The sequence below is a fragment of the Ricinus communis genome, chromosome 6 (genome assembly GCF_019578655.1).
Source record: "Ricinus communis isolate WT05 ecotype wild-type chromosome 6, ASM1957865v1, whole genome shotgun sequence".
Lineage (NCBI taxonomy): Eukaryota > Viridiplantae > Streptophyta > Magnoliopsida > Malpighiales > Euphorbiaceae > Ricinus > Ricinus communis.
Genome location: NC_063261.1, coordinates 22,258,214 through 22,280,939, shown reverse-complemented (window position 1 = coordinate 22,280,939; position 22,726 = coordinate 22,258,214). Strand labels below are relative to the sequence as shown.

Below are 22,726 nucleotides of genomic sequence, written 5' to 3'. Positions count from 1 at the left end.
GATCTTCTGGATAGTGGAGAGTGGGCATATGATGATGGGTTTTATAGTACAGCTGATGCCCTGGTGGGTCATAGTCAGTGCAATTTATTGAAATTTTTGCAAGTTATTTTATGACCGACCAATCATTTTCTGGTAATACTTTTCTTTTCTTTTCTTTATAAAAAAAAAAAAATTACAATTACACTATCTGAAACTAATGTTAATTGAAAACGACACGAGAGTTGTATAGTGTTGTAATTCATAGTTGGCAAATGGGTGGCCACATGTTGATGAAACACTCACCGTCCATCTTCCAATAATGGAATTCAAGAGATAGAGACAACGAGTGAAAGTTTTTTTGGTTTGAAAAAATGGAAATTGTAAAATCTTGTTTAGATGAAAAACAAATTATTTTATTTGAAAAAAATACTTTTCCATATATAACTCTATTATCGATTGAGATCTAAAATTATAAATATCAATACAAACATAATAAAATCAATCGTTTTTAAATCAGAATCAAACTTATTTTGTTAAAAAATATATATATATAAATAAAATATTTAATTTTAATTTTAATTATGTTTGAAATGATATAAGGCTAAGCTTAATCGTAAATTGATTTTACCTAAAAGTTATGTACATGGTCACAATATATTTATTACATTCAAATGCAATAAATAGCACTTCATATTTTTTCTTTCTTTCTTTCTCCTTTTTGTATTCAGATGCAACTAATAATTTTCCAAGAGAAAACATGAAGTTGGAAGAAGTTTCTATTTCCATCTCCCAGCAGTATAATCTGCTACAGCATGTCACATGTGCCTCGTGATTATTTGGGGGGAAAAGTAACCGAGTGAGGTACTTGAGTTATATTGGAACCGCTACATTTCTGCCACGTCTCTGCTTATAGATGAACGAAACGTGGCTCTTTGTTATTTGTAAAATTTGCGACCTCTATAACAATTTTAGTATTTTTCTTATTTGACACTGCTAAGAAATTAAATATTAAAAATGCGTCAAAATTCGAACTTTTATAGTTTAATTCTTGGTAATCTAATTTTTTCCTATAAATATTCTTCACCCTGCTTAGTGAAAATCAACATAAAATATATACCAATTCAGATTTCAAATTTTTATCATTAAATTATTACAGCAATTACCTATAACGAGTTTTATAAATCTATTCCTATTTTATATTTTAAATTAATTTATAATAAAATAATAATAATATCTCATTACTCGCAATAAAAAAAATAACTTTTAAGTCTCACTAAAAATAATAAAATAACAACAAATAAGAAAACTTAAATTTAAAATTTTTTAATTTTTATAATATCAACCCGAATAGTTAATTATCATATATTTATTTTATTAGGATGATATAATTAGCAACAAAGTTAAAATTATTTAATGTGATTAAGAAAATACGGCAACCAAAGTCTTATGTCCTGACAAGAAGTTTACTCCTTTTAAATAAACATTTTCTTTTTCTTTTTTGAAATGCTTCCATGGCACAAACAGATTAGCAATAATTTTAGAAGGAAATGGCATGACATCAAATCTTATCCTTTCAATTCTTTACATTTTGTTTTGTGAAGGAGCCAATGGGCAATGACTATATAAACATCTTTAGAAAGGACCACAGATATTGTCAAGCTGGCAGGTTAGAGTTTGGATGATAATGGAGGATTTGTGGGAAATGATTATACTAATAATTCATTTAGTCTAGTTGTAGTGATATGTAAAGATTATATTTGTTTTAGTTAAGGAAATTAAAAAATTATGCATGTCTTTTGTATCATTGAAGGAATCTTTGGCATTTAGATAGATTAAATCATAAGAAGCCATTTTGTTCTGGCAAAGAATTTCAAACATATGCTTTTCGTTATTTTTTTAATTTATTTAGAGTTATTTTTTTAATTTATAGAAGAGTAACATGTTATAAATTACATAATAAGTAATATTTTTAAAAATTTATGGATATCGTTGATTTTATTAATTTTAAAAAATTATGTGATAATAGTCCATCATATGTGAATAAGACAATAAATTCGTGACTTACGAATTTAAAAATATAAAATTTTAAAATAAAAAGTGTAATTGAATTGTAAATGCTTCGTCAATAAAAAAAAATTATAATAAGGAGTTAATAAATAAGCAAGTGAAATTAGCACTAATTTTTAAAATAATTTCTCTATTACTCTATGTGGTTTCCATGCTAATAAAATGCATTAATAAAAAAAAAATTAATGCTTATAAACAAGGAACTAAGAGTTTTTTCTAATGTACCTATAATTGATTAACTCAAATTACTATATTTTTATGGACTTTATTTAGTAAAATGAACATTCTTGCAAACATGATATAAGGTCTTCCTTGCCAAAAATAAATACTTTCAGCATAATTAAAGCATTTACAATTATTATTGTGTCATATTGCTAAAAAGAAGTGTGTTTATTTTGTTTTTCTAGTTTTTCAAAAAGCTTAAACAAAGTACAAAGCATAAACCAGTGTAATTATTGAGTGTGTGTTTATAGAGAGAGATATGAGTGTTAGGATTTAGGAGAGTTTCTTTACAAATGGAGCAAAGCAGTTGTGAGTTTAGTTTTTGTAAATGCTAGGTTCGAATTTCTTCTGTGTTTGTTTGCTGAGAAAGTATGAAAAGTGCAATGAAGAGAGAATAGAAAGGAGAGAGAGTAACTGTGACACTGTTGCAGATCTGCCTCATTTAAATGATGTGGATTTTCTTTTATAAAATAAATTGACACATCAATATTTCATTGTTGCGATCAACAGACATTAACGGTAAAAAGTTTCGTGATACTGAAATCAAAATTTAAAGAGTTTAGTATTACAAATTAAAGAATTAGTGTTACTTGTTTCAAAATTCAAGGACAGAATGGGTAATTTAGCCTCTTCCTTGCCAATAAGGCTTTCTTAAAGAAAAACTGCTAGTAGCATATGCTAACACTAAAAGTTTTAATTCTCCAAATTCTTTTTGATATGAAAATTGTATTTAACTAGCCTCAATCTATCATTAAATATATATGCTCTCAAAGCTATTATAAATTATATGCAAAAGGTGAGATGGATATGAAAAGGCAATTTAAAAAATAAAATTAATAAGCAACACAATAAATAAATAAATTATACCCCAAAGTTTTTGCACATAGAGACAACTATATTTGGTACTAATTTAATGTCATTTTCTCCTTTTGTTTCTAAAACCATTTAGGGGCTGCTGTGACATAAGAACATTAAAGTAGTTGTCATATGTATATATATAAAGACTTACTAAATACTTGTCGTATAGAGAAGCTCTTCTAATTGGGAAAAAGAGAGATGAAATTTATAAAAATAATGTTATCATGTGAAGAATAAACTGATAAAATAAAGGGTAAGAGTGAGTTAAGCAACCGCCCATTTGATTGAAGCCATTTGCTTCTTAACAATTATAATTTGGTCCAATATAATTCTTGATGGTATCTATCATTAGGTTAGGACCCATTCCGCCACACCTAACTGCAAGTTAACTTTCACATAGTCAACTAGATTTACCCCTTCCTTTTCTTTGCCTAATATCTTAAACAATCCGCAAATTTACAAAATCTGCTATTTTGGTAAATTTTTTAGAAATTATAAACTTAGCCAATTGAGTACTATTTTAGCCTAATTAAATTGTTTATCAAAATTAATCAATATAAACAATATCATGGACGCCAATTAAAAAATAAAAAATTTAAATTAATATGTCTTAATACTATATTATTTATACACGTTACTTAATTTTGAATTCTCATTTTTTAAATAGCATCCACATCACCATTCGTATTGTCTAATTTTATCCAACAACTCAACTTGATCAAAATTATACTCAATTAGTCAAATTATGGCTAAATTAATAATTTTGTTAAAAATTAGCCAAAATAAAAAATTTACAAAAGGGTTTAGATTTTTTTAAACTATTGAGCCTTTTTGTTTTTCTACGCATTTGATGAATCCTTTGGGTAAAGTAGGATATAATTTGCTATTATATGTATAATCTATTCCGTTGCCAAAAGATTTAGCGACGGATTTGTAATATTAGGGACGGGAATTTCAGTATCTCGCAAGTGCAGAACAGTCAGAGATCTCCCAATTGCAAAACCGACTTCCCAGCGTCTAGAAATATAAAATGTTTTTCCTCGGCTGAGTTCATGATTTGATATTGAGATGATAGTACTGAAAATGAGATACAAGTGGGCAGACATGCTTAGATATCAAACCAAAGATTTTAGTGGGCATGTGCGGCCGAATCATTTCATAGCTAACTGGTCCATGTTTTGAATTTGCTTATGGATTTGGTGGTGGTGGTAGCGGCAGTGGTATATACATTGGAACTTTTGACCTAAATTTTCTTACTGTTGCTTTCAATGAATAAATGAACCTCATGCTATGGAAATCCATATTTTTGATCATTTGTTGATTTCACCCTCTACTTTCTAGATGGAGAAAATACGAAAAGAAACTAAAAACCTTTTCCTCTCTCGTCCTAAATTCACTATTAATTTCTTTTAATTCATAGGACGGCCAACAAGCCACGCAGTAAAAAATAGTTATTTCTTTATTTTTGTCTTAAATTTGAAAACACATATAGTATATAGGAAAGAAATTAAACAAGAGACCTCTCACTTCAAAAAACAAATGGCTTTTATTATCATCTTTTCTCTCACATATACTTAATTTTTTGTTCTTATTGTTTGCTTATGTACTTTTATTTTTATTTAATTAAAGATTTACCGACAATTGAAAATGGGCTAAAAGATTAGATTTTTTAAAAATGAAAAATTAATTAAGATAAAAAGCAAGCTAAGTTTTTATAAGAAAAATATTATGCAACAAGTCTTAAGACATTTAGATTGACATTTTCTAATCAAATAAGGGCAATAAATAGAACAGCAAATATCATTTGCTTGTGTCTCTGCAATTTTGATAGATTACTTCCAACTGATTTTAATGTTCTGCAGTAGATATTCTTTTTTTTTTTTTAAAGAGTAATATATTAATTAAATAAATAAAGGAAAGTTCTTACAGAAGTAGTTGTGGACTAAAACAAACAAAGTTTTATTTACTAGCCATTTTCTTTCAAATAAATAAAATTAAAAGCTCTATTTTACCTTCTAAATTTGTTATCTTTATTTACTTTATAAAACTTAATTTATTCTTACCAAATAAAATGTGAAAAGGTGAAAGCCAAACCAACTTGGCATTTAAAAAAGGGAGAATCTTTTCTTGGCTTGGTCAATATAGCCTTCAAATTCTCAAGAAATACCAACATTCTGTTGGCTAAAACAATTAGCAAGAAACCCATTGGAAGTTGGAAAAATAATATTGTCCCAATTGTTAGCAGAAGCAAAATATAAGGCAGGGCAAAAAGCAAAATCCTCCAAAGATTTGAACCCCAAACAAGAAAACATACAAAGTAATGCCGGCCATAATATGTCAAAGTTTTGTCTTGTTCATAATGAACCCAGCCCGTGTAGTAATGGGCTATTTCTCCTCTCAAATGAAGCTTTCTTATCAACACTAAAGTCATAATAAGATTTATATTTTTCAATTTCAGTAGGTAGATGTGGAAAAAAATAAAATCTGTGAGAGAAGCCGTTATATTTTGATCGAAATTTATTAATAAATTTATTTTATTTAAAAAAAATAGAATAAACATGAGACATATCTTTAATATTAATAAATATATTTAATAAATTAATATAAAAATTATTTATAACTCTTACTAATTTACATATAATTTTCTTACAAAACTATCTCATTAATACAAAGAGCAATCCCGAACCATTAAAGACATTATATATATATCATATTTGATAAATGAGAATTATGAGAAACTAGTCGTTTATCCGTGCGTTACATGATTGTTATTATTATTTTTATTATAAAATCAGGTTGATAAATATAATTTAATAAAAAATAATAACAAACGAACTATTTTTAAATGTCTTTACTTTTTTAAAAATTTAAAATTTTATTAATATAATAATATAATAATTATCTTAATATTATATAAATTCACATGTGAATATAATTGATAGACTATTTTTAAGATTAATAATCTATTATATAATTAAAAATTTAATTTATTATTAAATAATAATATTAAAAATATAATTTTTAGATTAGAATTATTATCTAATTATAAAACTAATGTATTAGTTAATATAATATTAAAATATAATTAATATGTAATTTTTTAGTATATAATTACTATCATTATCTGATTAAAAAATTATTTATTAATTAATAAAATATTAGAAACAATTAATATGTTTTTTTTAGGATTAGAACCAATTTTTAACTAGAATGTAATTTATGAATTAATAAATTAATAGATAAAATTATAAAATTATACATAAACTTAATTCTTATATATCAAAAATAAATATACATGTCAAAATAAAAAATTTATGTGTAAAAAAATAAATATATATATTAAAATAATATTAGGTATCAAAAATTAATATATATAGATAAAGATGAGCAATGTAACATTATCTATTATATTAGCATTTTTTTTTATTTTTTTTGTTATTATATTATTATTCTCTTTATTCTGAGATTGTCCCACTAAATGTTTTTGTCAATTTCTACCAATAAGTAACGGGTTAATAGTCAATTTGGAAAAACTAAAAATTCTCTTTATTTATAAATTCTTTAGACAGTTAAATTCATTTAAGATTAATTTTTACTAAAAATTAAATCGAGATATTTCCGATACATTTTGAAACTAAATATAATATTGAAATAGCCATAAATGATTTTTATTTTCCAATTAGGACTAACTTGTTTAGTGTTTTATATAAATAAATACCTTAGATGCCCAAAATCTCCAACCTTGGGCCTATATTTTTAATAACATTTATTAATATATTAAGAAACCTTTTTTTTTTTCAAAAAAATACAGTGACAATTTAAACTATAAGCTAAAAAAATTTTAATTATCAAATAATTATATCACCTTCAAATAAACTTTTAATAAGAAAATCCTAAAGATTAATTTTTTATATATAAAATAAAAATAAATATTATTTTCATTTCTTTAACTAAATAAGTAAGAAAATGATATTTATTTTCCCTTTTTCTTTTCATATTATTATTCTTCAAACATAGTGTAGAAGTCCAACTTGAAGGATAAATAAAATATCTGCACCAATCCAACGGTTATTAACAAAAAACCATGTCAAGGTGACAACATCCACCACGTGCATGCACCGCACACCAAAATATCTCTCAGCAAATCACTTTCAGTTTCCTTCTTTAACGTCTCTCTCTCCCTTCTCTAATTAACACAACATCCAAACAGCCCCCAGTCCATTTTCATCATCACATGACCAAAAACCAAATGCAAAACGGACGAACGTTACTCTGTTCTCAGCAACCAACACCCTCTTAACACGTGTCCCTTTTCTTTTCTCTCTTCCCCGGCGAGTGACGAAAAAGAAACGTGACGCGAGACGACCGTCGTTTAGGAAGAAAAGTAGCAACACTGGCGGTGATGAGAGGAAGTCTGTTAATGAATCGGCGTGGTGTGCAGAGATTCAGGCAAATAGCTATAATAATAAGTGGATCGTCGAAAATAAAGTTGTTACTATTTTGTTGTATAGCTTTTACGCTACTTGCTCTTGCGAATCGTGCTTCAGATAAATGGACTCAGAGTAACAGTGATTTTGTTGATCGATTCGCTTCTCCAGGGTGTGTTATTTACTTTAATTACATTTTAATTATTGTTTCTATTTTTGCTATATGTTTTGACTTTTGGTATTAATTATCTTGATTTATATTTGGTTAAATACTTTATGTATAATAGGAAAGCAAAGCTTGTTATTTTTGTTTGATGTAGATTTAGTAATAGTGTGTGTTTTGGAAAGTTCATAAATTCAGGATTCTGTTTGGAGAGCTTATAGATTTGCTAGAATTCAATTCTTCCACTTGAAAAGCCAAAAAAGTACATTCTGAAAGTAATGAAATCCTGTCGTTCTTGCAGGAAGTCGATTCAATTGAATTGAAAGCTTGCATATGATTTTATTCCAAACAAGGACTTAGGAATTATCTTGATTTAGATTTTGATAGAAGCGTTTCGAGTTTTGGAATTGAGGATGGGAAACAAGGAATTAAAGATGGACATCACCTAAATATGGACTTTTTTTTTTTTCTTTTAGCAGCATGTGGATTTTTTTTCCTTTTTTTTCAGGGCAGAAATAATAGATTTTTTATTTTTTTTGTGAAGAAAACGAATTCATAGCTAATAGTAAGTCCTGAATTTCAATGTAAAAGAAAGTCAATCTTTGGTACATTGAGCATGTCTTTGCAGACTTCTTTGCTTTGATTCTAAGTGTATATTGTGTAGTTTATGGATTAAGGATCTGTGAGCAGAAATTTGTTGTCTTTAATGTAAGATTTAAGTATTGAAGGATACTGGTGTTATTTGAGTGGACATGCTGTATTGAGATTGTTAACATCATCTTTCATGTTAGAGCATGTTGATTTATGTTATCTTTCTGGATTTATGATATCTGTACAGGAAAGGATATGCTATTTTAATTAACACATGGAAGAGATATGATCTGTTGAAGCAGTCAATTTCTCACTATTCATCATGTGGTGGACTTGATTCTATACATATTGTGTGGAGTGAGCCTGATCCTCCGTCAGAATCTCTCGTCAAGTATCTAAGTCGCGTTGTAAAATCAAATTCTAAAGGTACAAGGCAAGTTGAACTGAAATTTGATATCAATGAGGAAGACAGTTTGAACAACAGATTCAAAGAAATTAAGGATTTGATGACTGATGCCGTTTTCTCAATTGATGATGATATTATATTTTCTTGCTCTACGGTGGAGTTTGCTTTCAATGTTTGGCAGAGTGCTCAAGATACAATGGTGGGCTTTGTGCCCCGTGCGCATTGGATTGATAAGTCGGTATGGCTTTATGTAATTATTATGCACTCTGTAGTTTCTTTTGTTGATTATGTGTCACCATGCAACAATATATTTACTGCATGTGCTGTCTGTAGTTTATAACTAATAGTTTAGGGTGGTTAACAGATTTATGCAATGTAGAAAAACTTGACTCTTGTAACGTGAATATACAAATTGCAATTAGGTGCTAAATTATTCACATTGGTCATTTTTCTTAATAAAGTTTTCATGGGCATTACTTTAGCAATAAACAGTCATCTTTTTGGAGGATGTATGAATTTGGCTAAGTGGTTTCAGTTCAACTTTATGCAGCAAGGGAAAAAAGATTACTACATATATGGCGGATGGTGGTCTGTTTGGTGGACAGGTACATACAGTATGGTACTCTCAAAGGCGGCTTTTTTCCACAAAAAGTACCTCAGATTATACACGAATGAGATGCCAGCATCAATCAGAGAATACACAACCAAGAACAGGTTCTTCTTCTATTCAATGCAATTCATGCTTGACCTTTATTTGATGTGTTCTGCTGTAACTATTTACATGCTTAACCATTCATTTTTTTCTTGGATTTAATTTGCCAGGAATTGTGAAGATATTGCAATGTCCTTTCTGGTAGCTAATGCAACTGGAGCTCCACCTATATGGGTGAAAGGTACAAAGTATATCCAATATAATCCTGAGTCGTTTATGCTATATTCCTATAATGTCATTTTCTCATATTCTTAGTTACGTATTATTTTATCATTTTAATTTTAGTGGGGTGCCATATTGCACAATCCTCTGGCTGCAAGTTCCTTACTGCTTTTTTGAAGAATAGGATAGTTTGATTTGAAAAGGACATATTTGGTGGTTACTGCAAATATGTTCTGTTTTTAGTTAACTCATAGACCTCCTTGTGTTCTGTCATAGTCAACTTTACCCAGTTGACCTGTCATCCTTCTAGTACCTCCAACTTTTAATTTCTCCCATGGTCAACAAGTTTTTCCCTCTCTTTGTTAATCAGCTTTTTCTTCCTGTCCTTCTAGCTTAGCTAATTCACATCTCAGGTTGGTTGAACAGATGTTCTTTTTCTTTTTGTTTATTGATTCAGAAAAGTTAAACCATTAAACTGAAGTAATTTTAGGAAGAACAAAGCTGAGAGAGAGAGAGAGAGAGAGAGAGATGGGGTAGGTTGGAAGGAGGGGGTTATACATATTATACCTTTTACTGGCTGCATGGTCTACTAGAGCATTTAGGCTTGTAGGAGCCGGGGGGGGGGGGGGGGGGGGTACCAGTGAAAGCAGAACATTCACTGTTCTATGCCATTGTGATTTATACTTCTATGATCCTTTACTTACTGTTTTGTTTATGGATTTATCTTTAGGACTTGCTGCCTATAATCCGTGGAAGAATGGTAACCAAGATTTTCTAGTATTTTTGTAACACATTAGATTTTGTTTAGCTTTGGGGCGTTTGATTTGCAAATTGTACTGACAGCGCATATGGTGTACTAGTGCAAAAGCCTGCTTAATGAGTCCTGCTATAGAGAATGATATCTCTTGCTTAGCTGTTCATGTTCTTATTCTGTAGAGTATGCCATAGTTTCTCTGTTCTTAGAAGCCTGTTCATGTTCTTGTTATACAGAATATAGCTTCTTTTTTTCATATTTTAAATACGGACATGCTGCTGCTTTCCATACTTGAATAAAACACTGCTTGTCTGGACAAACAGAAGAACTGAGATTCAAAGTCTGATTTTGGTAATGCTGGATATTTATCTGAGATTCAAAGTCTGATTCCGAAGTCATGATGATGGATTATCATTTTGGATTCACAGTGGTTGGCTAATAGCTCCCCTGCCTTTTTAGAAGTTTCCAATCATTGCTTATTGATGGGTTTCTTGTTGTGTTTCATTTTCAATTACTTCTGAATCACAAATTTCATCTACTTTTTAATGTTGTCAATGCAGGTAAGATATTTGAGATTGGGTCCACTGGGATTAGTAGCTTGGGAGGTCATAGTGAAAAAAGAACACAATGTGTTAATAGATTTGTAGCAGAGTACGGGCGAATGCCCCTCATATCGACAACGGTTAAGGCTGTTGACAGCCGCCATGCCTGGTTTTGGTAATGCTGGAGATTCCACTGTATTTGAATTATGAATTTCCACTTTTCTTTTCTTAAATTTTTGGTAATCCTGTGAGCGATTCCAATTCTTTTTTATTTGTATAATAGGTTAGTTTTGCTTCTTTATATCTTTTTCAGTTAGATGCTAATTTGACATTTTCCACTAGATTGATTACTGTATTCTTACCATGTAAGGAGAAGACGGTTGCAATTAGCAGTGATATAAAATACATTTTGCCTTCTGGACAGATTCTCTAGAGTTCAATTGTAGAATGTAATAGTAAAATGAGGATCTTTCAAGGGATAAATTTACATTTGATGAATGCTTATGTTGTGATAAACAAATTATTTGTATGAAATACGGAGATTTATCGATCCAAACTCGAGCTGATTTTAAAAGTCAACTATCTGAATATGTTAAAACTAAAAGATCCGAGTTTGAAATAACTTAAATTTTAAAATAATGTGAGAGCTGAACATCTAATCCCGAAAATTCTAACTAAAAATAATTCGGAAATAATTCGAGTTCATGATTGATGTAAATAAATTTAAAATTGAAATGACCAATATTGTATAGCTGATTTATAAATTTATGAAGATTGGGTAAGCACAACTTGTCATAAAAGCAAACATTTAAAGAACCATACTAGGCGTTGTTACAACTTTTAAGAATAGAGCAATAAAAGAGAGGTGAATTGCCCGATAATATATCTAAAGTTGAATTAGCAAATGGAGACATATAATATATATGAAAAACCCAATTATCATAAATTGAAGACTAGATTTTATAAATTGAATTAGAGTAAACCCAATTCTTTCAACATTTCTTTTTTGTTTTATTTAACAAGACTTGAAATTTGAATTGAACATCTGCGCTAATCAGATCCAAAATAACTCAACTATGGCAAATGGTACGAATTTGAAACAATCTTAACATGTAACCACTTGAAACAAAAAAGGTCCAAGACTGAAAATACTCGAATAAAAAACGACCCAAAACCCAAATTGGTCGAACTTGGAACGGCAAAAAACTCAAATTACCCAAAATTAAACAAACCCAAATTCCAAATGAATCCAGTTGATATGACCTTCCCTACATGTTTGCCATCTCTAATGGAATGCACAAAATCTTTTGTCGTTAAATTTATTGATAGGCAGGAAGGATTGCAGCTGACATGGTAGCATATAGAAATCATAGGCTCCGAGGAGAACAAATTATTCAGTAGTTGATACACATAAACAAATTATTCAGTAGTTGATACACATAAATAAACATCATTACATTTCAAAACAATAATTCATCCATCCATCTATGGTAGCATAATTTCTTCTCCTCCATGTTTGGCTAATGCATAGAGGTGCAACGACACCCCAGAATCCCAAAGCATACGACACTAACACAAATGAATAGAAGAACAAAGGTTGATCAATTACTAGCCTCTCCTTTAACTTGATTTCCATGACTGCAACTGTATGAACACTTTCCTGATAACGGTTCTCCACACAGCTTTGGATTGCCAACATAGCTACTATCAGAGAATTAGTAAGTTGCTGGTCAAATGGGATCCTTCTTGAAAGATCGTTAAATGCAAAACTAAATGCTTCAAGAGTACTCAAGTGGATAACCTCCGAAGGAATTTGCCCTGTTAACCTGTTGTGAGAGAGGTCTAGTCTTTCCAAACTCATGATATTTCGAAAAGAGATGGGGAAATTTCCTGTCAAGAGATTGTAAGACAAGTTTAAAGAATGGAGTGCTTGTAATTCACCAATCTGAACGGAATAGGATCTGTTAAGCGGTTGGCTGAAAGATCTATTCCAGTCATTAAAGTGAGAGGAAGACCCTTGAAAGAATATGGAATGCCCTTAGTGGTGAAATCAGTAGGGACCCAGGTGTTTTCTTGGCGCTTCTTCTTCCAAAACAAGTTGTTACTGAGGCAAGAAGGAATAGACCCTGAGAAGTTATTGTTGGAGAGATCCAAAATCCACAAGTTTTGCATTCGGCATAATTGCCTTGGGATCAGTCCTTTGAATTGGTTCATTCCTAAGAGGAGCATCTCCAATTCAAAGGAAACTGGCATGTGGCTTGAAACTATTCCTGCAAGGTTGTTATGTCGAACATCCAACATTCATACAGATGGACTGTTTGATAGGCAAGGAGGTATATTTCCAACAAAGTTATTGTTGGAAAGTAGCAACCATTTTAACTTCTGCATAGTACAATCTTTTAGAAGCAAATCACCGCCTAATTATTGTTGGACAGATTTAGGTACTACATTTGCGAGTTTCTGGTCAGGGTACTTGGAATATGTCGAGAAATATTAGTACAGAAGGGTATAAGAGTCATAGCCTAAATAGTCTTCTTTTTAGTAACTACATATACAGATAAGGCATAGGGCAAAAAGGAGAAGAAAACAAAAAGATGGGGCAAAAGTTGAGCCTCTAACACAGATTTTCTCATGGTATCAGAGTAAATAGCCTAACCACAAACAACAGTAACAAAATCTTCAACAAATCGGCAGCCATCTGCCTAACCACAAAGAACATCAACAAAATCAAAACTTCACATCTTTTCAAAAAAGAAAAAAAAAAAGGTCCATCTTCTTCACTGGGTTCTTCACGCAGAGCCTTCATTTTCAAATCGACGCTGCATCTAAACACACAAAATGACCCGAAAGAATACCTAGATCCACCTTCATCAACCCGTGCTCAAACCGAAATGAACCCATGGCTGGCGTCGATCAACCAGCCCTCAAAATTGAACCAAATTCTCCTTTTTTTTAGGATCGCAAGATCGTTCTGGGGACTTCATTACTCTGACCCGACTTCGTGGAGAAAATTATGACGATTGGGCTGGAGATATACAAATTGCGTTGGAAGCACGACGAAAATTCGAGTTCTTGGATGACACAATAACCAAACCAGAGCCTCCTTGCACACAATCAGATTGGAATACTATTCACACCATGTTAATTTCATGGATTATGAACACTATTGAACCTGAGGTAAAGTGCACTCTCTCAAAATATAAGGATGCAAAATGACTTTGGGACACCCTTAAATCTCGATTTGCATTAGTGAATGGCCCTAGGATTCAGCAATTAAAATCTTCTATTGCTAAATTTGAACAAACAAAAAACATGTATGTTGCAACGTACTTTGGAAAGTTAACTGCTTTGTGGGAAGAATTGCATAACCATGAGCCTATAATTAATTGTTCATGTTGTTCCTCTTCTTTGGTGGGACGTAAGCATAAAGAGAGACGTGAGAATGGAATGCTCCATGAGTTTTTAATGGGTCTTTATTCTGAATATTATGCGCAATTCCTTACTAGTATATTGTCACAAGATCCATTGCCAAGTCTTGATAAGGCTTATCAGTTGGTAATTCAAGACGAGCATGTTCATCTCGCCAAACCAGTTCAAGAAAGTAAGTCTGCTGATGCTATGGCCTTTGTGCTTCGTTCGGGGGCTGCCAGGGGACGAGGAAAAATGGATAGAGTGGATAGGTCTCATCTTGTTTATTCTCATTGCAAGAAAAATGGTCACGAGGCTTCACACTGCTTTGAAATTGTTGGTTATCCGGAGTGGTGGCCAGATCAAGCAAAGGTGATTGGTGGAAGTTCGAGACGTAACAGGCCACCACAATCAGTTGGGAGAGGGCGTGGGTCAGCTCGAGCCAATGCAGCTACTGCTTTGTCAATTGGTGTAGGGGTTGTAGGAGCGGTTGGACCAGCTGGCAGCACTGGGTTCACGGGCTCTTCTTCGCAGCTCTTGTCTATCGATCAATGGGAGGCTCTTGTTAGCCTTCTCGGTAATACAAAAATTCCAGATGATTGTTTGAATGGTGAGTTTGATGATAAATTGTGAATTATTGACACATGAGCAACTCATCATGTCACTGGTAATGCTGCTTGGTTATATGATACACATGAAATTTCTTGTTTCGTGGGTCTTCCCAATAGTGAAACTGTCATGGCAACGCAAGAGGGCTCGGTTCATTTATCGGGCCACATTACTCTTAAACATGTTCTTTATGTACCAAATTTTAGTTGCAATTTAATTTCGGTATCCCAATTAAATGATGATATGCAGTGTATTGTTCAATTTAACTCTTATGTGAGTGTGTTATACAAGACCAATCTAGGAAGCTGATTGGAACGGGTGTTAGGCGGGATGGACTTTACTACTTCAAGGAAGCTACTTCAGTGGGACATATCTCGGTGCATGGGGCATCATCTACGGTAGAATTGTGGCACAAATGAATGTGATATCCATATGAAAAAGTAGTAAAGTTACTTCCTCCTGCTAACAATTCTAAAGATAGTTTGAATAAAGCTTGTGAAGTCTGTTTCCGTGCTAAATATTTTAGAGACAAATTTCATTTCAATGATAATAAAGCAACTAGAAGTTTTAAAAAAATACATTGTGATTTGTGGGGTCTTTACAAGCATTCTTCCTCTTGTGGGGCACGTTATTTCTTAACTTTGGTGGATGATTATTCCCGTGCTGTTTGGGTTTATTTACTAGTTGATAAGACTGAGGTTTTTTGAATATTTATGTCCTTTATAGCAATGATTGAAAGACAATTTTCTCAGCAATTAAGTTTGTCCAAAGTGATAATGGCACGAAATTTAATTGCTTACTTGATTATTTCTCTGCGACTGGTATTTTATTTCAAACTTCATATGTGGGAACTCCGCAACAAAATGGGAGGGTTGAAAGAAAACACAAGCATATTTTGAATTTAGGGAGAGCTTTAAGGTTTCAAGCCAATTTGCCAATTTACTTTTGGGGAGAGAGTATTCTTGCTGCTGCTCATTTAATAAATCGAACCCCCTCTTTTTTTAAACAACAAAAATCCCTATGAAATTCTCTTTGAAAATCCTCCTTCATATAATGCAATTTGTATTTTTGGATGTCTTTGCTTTGCTCATAATCAAAAATCAAAGGGAGATAAATTTGCTAGTAGAAGTAGAAATGTGTTTTTTTTTTGGGATATCCATTTAGAAAGAAGGGATGGAAACTCTTTGATCTTGATACAAAGGAATTCTTTATTTCTCGTGATGTGAAATTTTTTGAAGATGTTTTTCCATTTCCTGATACGGAAGCAACTAATATTGAGCCGGAAAATACTGTATCTAATATTCATGTGGAAGTAGATTCTGATTTCGATGACTGTGAGCCACAATATGTTGCATCTCATACCACTCCACAATAGGACCAACCTTGTAATGAACATTTAGAGGCAGACCATCAGGCTATCTCCAGCCAAGTTTCTGAAGCTCACACGGAGTTACCCACTTCCACTGCTTTCCCACAAAACCCAGCTTTTTCTAGGTTCTCTAATCTTCCTAAGCAGCCCGTTGCATCTGGGGGCCAACTGACCTCGACCGTGGTATGAGGGATAAATTTTCTTCAGTTTTATTACGAGATTTTGTGACACATACGGTTGTCGTCGAAAGTCCATCTCCCTCCATTTTGTCTCCACAGCATTCCTCATGTACTCCTTACCCTATAACACATTATATAAATTGTGACAATTTTTTTTGCATTACCGAAAACTTCTTGTAGCTATTACTTCTGGTAAGGAGCCCGGGTTTTTTAAGGAGACCGTGAAGGTTGTTGGTTGGAAAAAATCTATGCAGGAGGAGATACAGGCATTAGAGGATAATGGTACTTGGACATTACAACTTCTGTCCCATCTTTTTGTTTTCTTCTCTTTTTTACCTTATGCCCTATCAGTATATGTAGTTAATAAAAAGTAGGCTATGACTTTTATACCCTCTTGTACTAATATTTCTCAACAGAATAATACCAGAAAAGTGATTGTTAGATAAGTCTAAACGTTCTAGAATTTTCAGTTCCCTTAGTGATGGGGGAATTATACCTTTAATCCCCTTGAAGATGCATTAAAATGAATCAGGTTTGGAAGAAACACGCTTATGTTTAAAGGAAATGGCGCTCCAAAGAGTTTGGAGGAGATGTCCAACTCAAGAAGCTTTAATTGCATATTTCGGTTAGAAAGAGGAGATTGACCAATAAATGAATTGCCTTCCAGCCTTAGAACAGAGGAAACATTACTAAGCATCCAAGCAGGAAAAGAACCTTCCAAGAAGTTGTTAGATAAATCTACAGTCTGCAGGTTGGATTGGGTGGGAAGAAATAGAGGGAGAAGATGATTACTCCTCTGATTAAGATCACATCCTGCCAGAAACAAATTTTGTATTTGGAATGAAGGATGCCAAGTTGGAGATTCAGATTCAACTTGTAAGTGACGGTTGTGGGATAGATCTAAGAAATTAAGCTTTGAGAGATTTACGAAAGTGGAAAGTGGGATCAGACCTTGGAACAAGTTATAAGAAACATCAATCTTCTGGATGTTTGATAGGTTATTCAAAATGGTCCTTTGACAAGTCCACAGTTCTGAGTGATGACATTTTAGCAAAATATGAAGGCAATTCACAATTTGCCACATTTGACTATTCCAGCTATGAAGGCAAAACCAACCTTTGTGGGCGTCTTTTACCAAAGAATGCGATAATCTCTTACGCTCAGAGAAACATGGAGGGCAAAAGAACAACATAAATACAGAACCGAAAATCGCAGGGAAGTCATCAAAACTCTGCCCAAAAGAGGCTGCCATTTCCACTTTAATACTAATATGGTACTCTGTTTTTATTCTTTATTTAGAATGTATGCAGAATGCTATTATCTTGTTGCAAATTTCAGGACATGATGACAATCTTCTACATAGAAATGAATAATTACTTAGCTGGCTTTGGTCAATTAATGGAACTATTTTTGTATTATTAAACTAGTCAATCCACATTTCACTACCTCAATCACAACAAGATTATTTATTATATATTTATATAAAATGGCCCTTTTTTTTTTTCTGTTGATCGATAATTTTTATTTGACTGTAAAAAGGAAGAGCCAAATGCCCCCGTGTTCTGTTCTCTGGCTGGAGTCTTCCTGCGGCGGTCTAATGCCAGCTGAGCTCCAGGATTTACGGTGAAGAAACTGACAGTTGCAATTTCCATCAACATTGGCACAACAGACTTGGTGCCCACTAGTTCCTAAGACAGGATTTGGCATCTGTTAGATATCATTTGACTAGAAAATGAGAGCATGTCATGACAACTATAATCATGCACGACCCCAGCAAGTTGATATAAATATTTTCCCAACTCTGAGATTTTTCAATGCTGATACTGATACAGATCGCTTCCTTATTTGTTCATCATCCTATCGAAGTTAAATTAATTGAATTGACTACCATATTATTTTTTGAATCAATCCTCACGTTCTATCAGCCACCCTGGTTACTTTAACAGGACCCTTATGTGTATTCTTGTGAGAAATAAAAACGCGTTTAATGATCAAGATTAAGATCAAAGCAGGAAGCTTTGATCATGTGTTCTTAGCTAGAAATGCTGGTAATGGATTGACAGGACAAGATCATATTAGTTGGTCACATATTGATAAATACATTGCAAACAGTTTCAAAATATGATTCCAGAATAGATGTTTCTTTCCATAAACTACTTGATGATATCGTTCTGAGCATTTAGGCACAGATTAAAGAATCTACTACTGAAGAAAATATAAGTTGAAAACTGAACCAGGCTGAAACTTTTCCTGATGGGTGTGCACATGCGCACACACGCATATACATATACATATAATTTATGTATTTGAAGCATAGTCACATTCTAAAGGCATGCATTTATAATGATAAATGCATCTCTTGTTCAAATTACATAACCTTGTAAGAAGGAAAGCTAAGAGGAAAACATGTATCTTCGCCTCCGGTGCTCCAGAGAAACTTGGCATACTTTGACAGATAGTAATGATTGTCTGGTGCAGCTTCCAAGGCTTGCTGGTATACCTCTTCTGCATTCCACAAATCCTTCCTTACTAACCATAAGAAATCTGCATAACGACTAAATGTCTCTGCATCTGGTGGTCCTGACATTATCGCACGCTTGAAGCACTCCTCCGCTCTATAAAGTTCACAAACAATTCAAGAAACAAACATAATCAGAATCCCGGTAATGCGTTTATAGTAAAAAACATCCAGGGAAAAAGAGTTGAGCTAGACATGTACAAGGAACTTGAAATTTCCTTCCCACTTGTCTTCTTCAGGATTAAAGGTTATAAGCATACAAAATAGAAACTACAAAAACCTTGCCAATAATAATGATATGATCAACAAAGGAAACCACATCATAAGAAATTATTGAGCAAGGCTAGATCAGATGACTAGAAATCACCTGTCATAGTCACGGCAAACTTTGTAGAGAAACTGAGCATAATTTGAGAGCAGAAGAGTGTTGTCTGGATCCTCAGCTACACCCATCTGATATAGTATATCTGTTCTATGAAACTCCGCATAATCATCAGGTTCAATCTCCACTGATATAGGTGACACGAATTGTTTCATTGTCTCCTGATCAAGAACCGGATATCTTGATTCTTCTTCTTGCAATAATGCAGCTTCTTTTACTACCATGTTCCACAATTCCATTTCCTCTTCTTCCTCTGTCATTTCTTGATATCCAGGAGAACCAACGCTAGTATATTGAATTGAAGTCGAGTGTTCTCGATTCAATTCTTCTGTTGTCATCTTATTGACAGGAATTGATCTGCAACATATTCTTTCAGATGGGCCTGTCGTCAGGTTACCAACCATGGAATGCACTGTGAAATTAGCTAAAAGAAGCATGACATAGACCATGAGATTAGGAGTTCGCGAAAAGACTTGTTGAAACAACCAAACAAAGGAAGCATTCATTTCCTTTTGAAACTTATTAACAACTGCCTGTAAATCTTCACTGTAAAGGCCACCCCTTATAGATAATGCATGATTTTGGATCTCTCTAATCATAAACACCATTGAAGAAAAAGCTTTATTCACAGAACAGTATTCGAAATCCCCTGCTGCATCTACAAAACCTTCTCGACATTTTTGCTTTCTTCGTATCATCCTCAATGACAAAGGAATATCAACGCTGTTCGCTTTGCGTTGAATGCTCATCTTCACTATTTCTTCTCTTTCCGGCCATTCTGGTGGCTCTGGTACGATTCCAAGGAAACTAGGCTCGAGAGACTCGAGCTTTGAAGGTAAAAAAGACATGGACATGGCAGAATCAGTTTTTTCTCTGTTCTTCGTGATATTCTTGATATCATTCTCAATCTTTGATACAGAATAAGCTGCATCATTATCGCTCATATCCTTTCTATGATCAAAGACATCAAACTTTTGCGCCAAATCTTCAATCTGTCTTAGAAATTCTTCATCGAAATACGCATTAGAATCAGCACTGCAAGATCTTTTCAGACCTGAAGTTTTGAGATTACCACAGGAGCCGAAAAGGGTTGATGGACGGCCTAAAGAATAGGACAAAGGCTGATGATTGTTAAGGCAACGAAAAGAAGATAAAGAATATGATCTTGTGCAAAAAGGCTTTCTACAAGAAGATGGCGAATGAGGAACTGCAGGCAGGTGTAAACTTTGAAGACCCTCTAATCCCATTTATTATTGGGTGCCTAAGATCTGATATAACAAAGAACAGTAATGAATCAAACACTACAAAAAGACCCCTTTCAAGACGAAGAAGAAGATGCAGCAATGGCGGGTGATGGCATATGCAATGTATGTTTAAGAAGTCAAAGATTGAAGGCTCAAGGAACCCGTGGTAAATGCTTGCCTTTATAAACAAAAATCAAAAGAGAGAGAGTCTAGAAGCTGGTGCCATTGCTTTTAATTCAATCCCACCTGAAAATTTCAGAGAAAAGAAAGGCATTAGAGTCAATGAAGAGAGAAACATGATCGCAATCTCTTTTAATATGATAGATTTTTCTACCTGTCTCCACTTGCATATTATTCTAAATTCTCCAATGACTTAAAATATATCACATTCATATTTCATATCAAATAGGATTCCTCATATCACATAATTATATACAGATATGTGAACAAAAAGTTCTAACACAAAACAAAACACAAAGAAACGCTTTCAAGAATTCTAATACAATGTGAATTCGTACAACATTAAACCAGTAATAATCGAAAAGGTTTTCGGAAAACTTGGAAAGGCTTACCAGAGAAAAGGGTTAAAAGTTGAAACCAAAATTTGATGACAACTAATGAATTTCTTTTCAGTTCTTCAATTGAATGAACGATGAAAGATAAATATAAAGAGGAAAAAGAAAAAGAGAGAAAGAGAGAGAGTTGATAACTAAGCGATTTAATTTTGGAAAACATATACGTAATGACAAAAATAATAAAAAAATTTCATTGACGTCTATTGGGTTTGTTACAGAAGGTGAAGGTTTTTAGGGTTTCTTTCTTCTTTTGTTAAATGAAAAGACTATGGCACGTTGCTGTGTGAGATAATTAAATAGGGAGTGCAGCTAATTATATTAAATTAAAAATAGTATTCATTCCGTCTAATTTTAATAAGCTATTATTAATTTATACAAATTAAAATTTTATATATTTAAAATAATTTTATTAATTTTTAAATTTAGGTGAATCACATGTTACTACTAACTTACTAATGTAGTTCACGATAATTAATGAAAAGTATTAGTAATTAGCTATTAAACTAATATTTGGAAAACACAATAAGAATCTATTAAAATATAAGTTGAATTTAGTTACAAATAGTAAAATAAAATATAATAATTACATTTCTTATTACACACCAGTGTAATAATATAAATAAAAACAAATTAAAAAAATAATTATTTTAATTACAAATTATTAGACATGAATTGTATGTAACAACCTAAAAGGAAAATTCTTTATCTAGGAAATTTAAAAAAGAGATTTATGTTTTCAAGAGAAAATTAAAGGAATTTAATGATAAAAATGTAACTTTTTAAACTCAGAATTTTTTGTTTTTGAAGCATAAATTGACAAAGTTAATATCACTTATAATTATAAGCAAATATATTTGGAGAATCAGATATAAATTACAGCAAAAGTCTCTGGCCCGTGTTTTTCTTTCCTGTGAATCGAGCTCTGATTTTGTCACGGTCGGGCGGTAACATGGCTATAAAACAGTGGCCGAAAGAATACGTGTCATATCACCGTATCAAGTGGCTTCTAGGGAATGGGTCAAGGAGACGACATAAAGATTCTTGGCTGGTGGTTCTGGACACGTGGTGAGTTTTCACATCATGTTTACAAATTTAGCAATGATATTTATATACTAATTTTTAAAATATAACATTTTTATATTAATAGTTAAATTTTATCGTATATATTTTGATTTTAAAATATTAATAATATTTATTTTTTAATATTAAATTGACTTACAAATAATATTTTATTAAAATATTAATTTTATTTTAAAAATTTTAATAAAATAAATAAATATCTGATCAAATATTTATTTTCTCAAATAAATGGCAATGAACAAGGACTCCATTGTCATTCCAATTTGCAATCATATTGGTATTTTTTACTAGACCATTGCCCTCTTGCACAAATTCTAATAACTAAATTGCACCCTCGCTAGTTATCTTAAATTATTAGAATGTGCTACATAAATCTCTATTTAAATAAAACCCTATTAATTTTTCATTTTTTAGAATATCTCTAATACTCTTTATTTATATTAAATTCTTATTTTAAGAAATTAGTGTTCTTTTTAATA

General features: G+C 32.1%; 3 protein-coding genes across 4 annotated transcripts; 1 reads left to right on the top strand and 2 right to left on the bottom strand.

Annotated features, from left to right (window-relative positions):
* Positions 1–7,260: 7,260 nt before the first annotated feature.
* LOC8270442 (glycosylinositol phosphorylceramide mannosyl transferase 1) lies at positions 7,261–11,306 on the top strand. The gene is made up of 5 exons (XM_002526822.4): positions 7,261–7,725; positions 8,555–8,951; positions 9,264–9,427; positions 9,536–9,606; positions 10,902–11,306. Exons 1-5 carry the CDS (start codon positions 7,529–7,531, stop codon positions 11,060–11,062), a joined length of 990 nt encoding a protein of 329 aa, XP_002526868.1. The 5' UTR covers positions 7,261–7,528; the 3' UTR covers positions 11,063–11,306.
* Positions 11,307–12,336: 1,030 nt separating this feature from the next.
* On the bottom strand, positions 12,337–12,744 carry LOC8270443 (receptor-like protein 15). The gene has a single exon (XM_048375349.1). It carries the CDS (start codon positions 12,742–12,744, stop codon positions 12,337–12,339), a length of 408 nt encoding a protein of 135 aa, XP_048231306.1.
* Positions 12,745–18,568: 5,824 nt separating this feature from the next.
* LOC8270444 lies at positions 18,569–21,408 on the bottom strand. Of its 2 annotated transcripts, XM_002526824.4 has the most exons (4): positions 21,165–21,408; positions 20,771–20,838; positions 19,334–20,616; positions 18,569–19,063 (listed from the first exon to the last, which is right to left on the bottom strand). In XM_002526824.4, exons 3-4 carry the CDS (start codon positions 20,593–20,595, stop codon positions 18,817–18,819), a joined length of 1,509 nt encoding a protein of 502 aa, XP_002526870.2. In that variant the 5' UTR covers positions 20,596–20,616; positions 20,771–20,838; positions 21,165–21,408; the 3' UTR covers positions 18,569–18,816. The 2 variants fall into 2 exon arrangements, with proteins under 2 accessions (XP_002526870.2, XP_015579464.2); XM_015723978.3 differs by having other exon boundaries at positions 19,334–20,838.
* Positions 21,409–22,726: the final 1,318 nt, after the last annotated feature.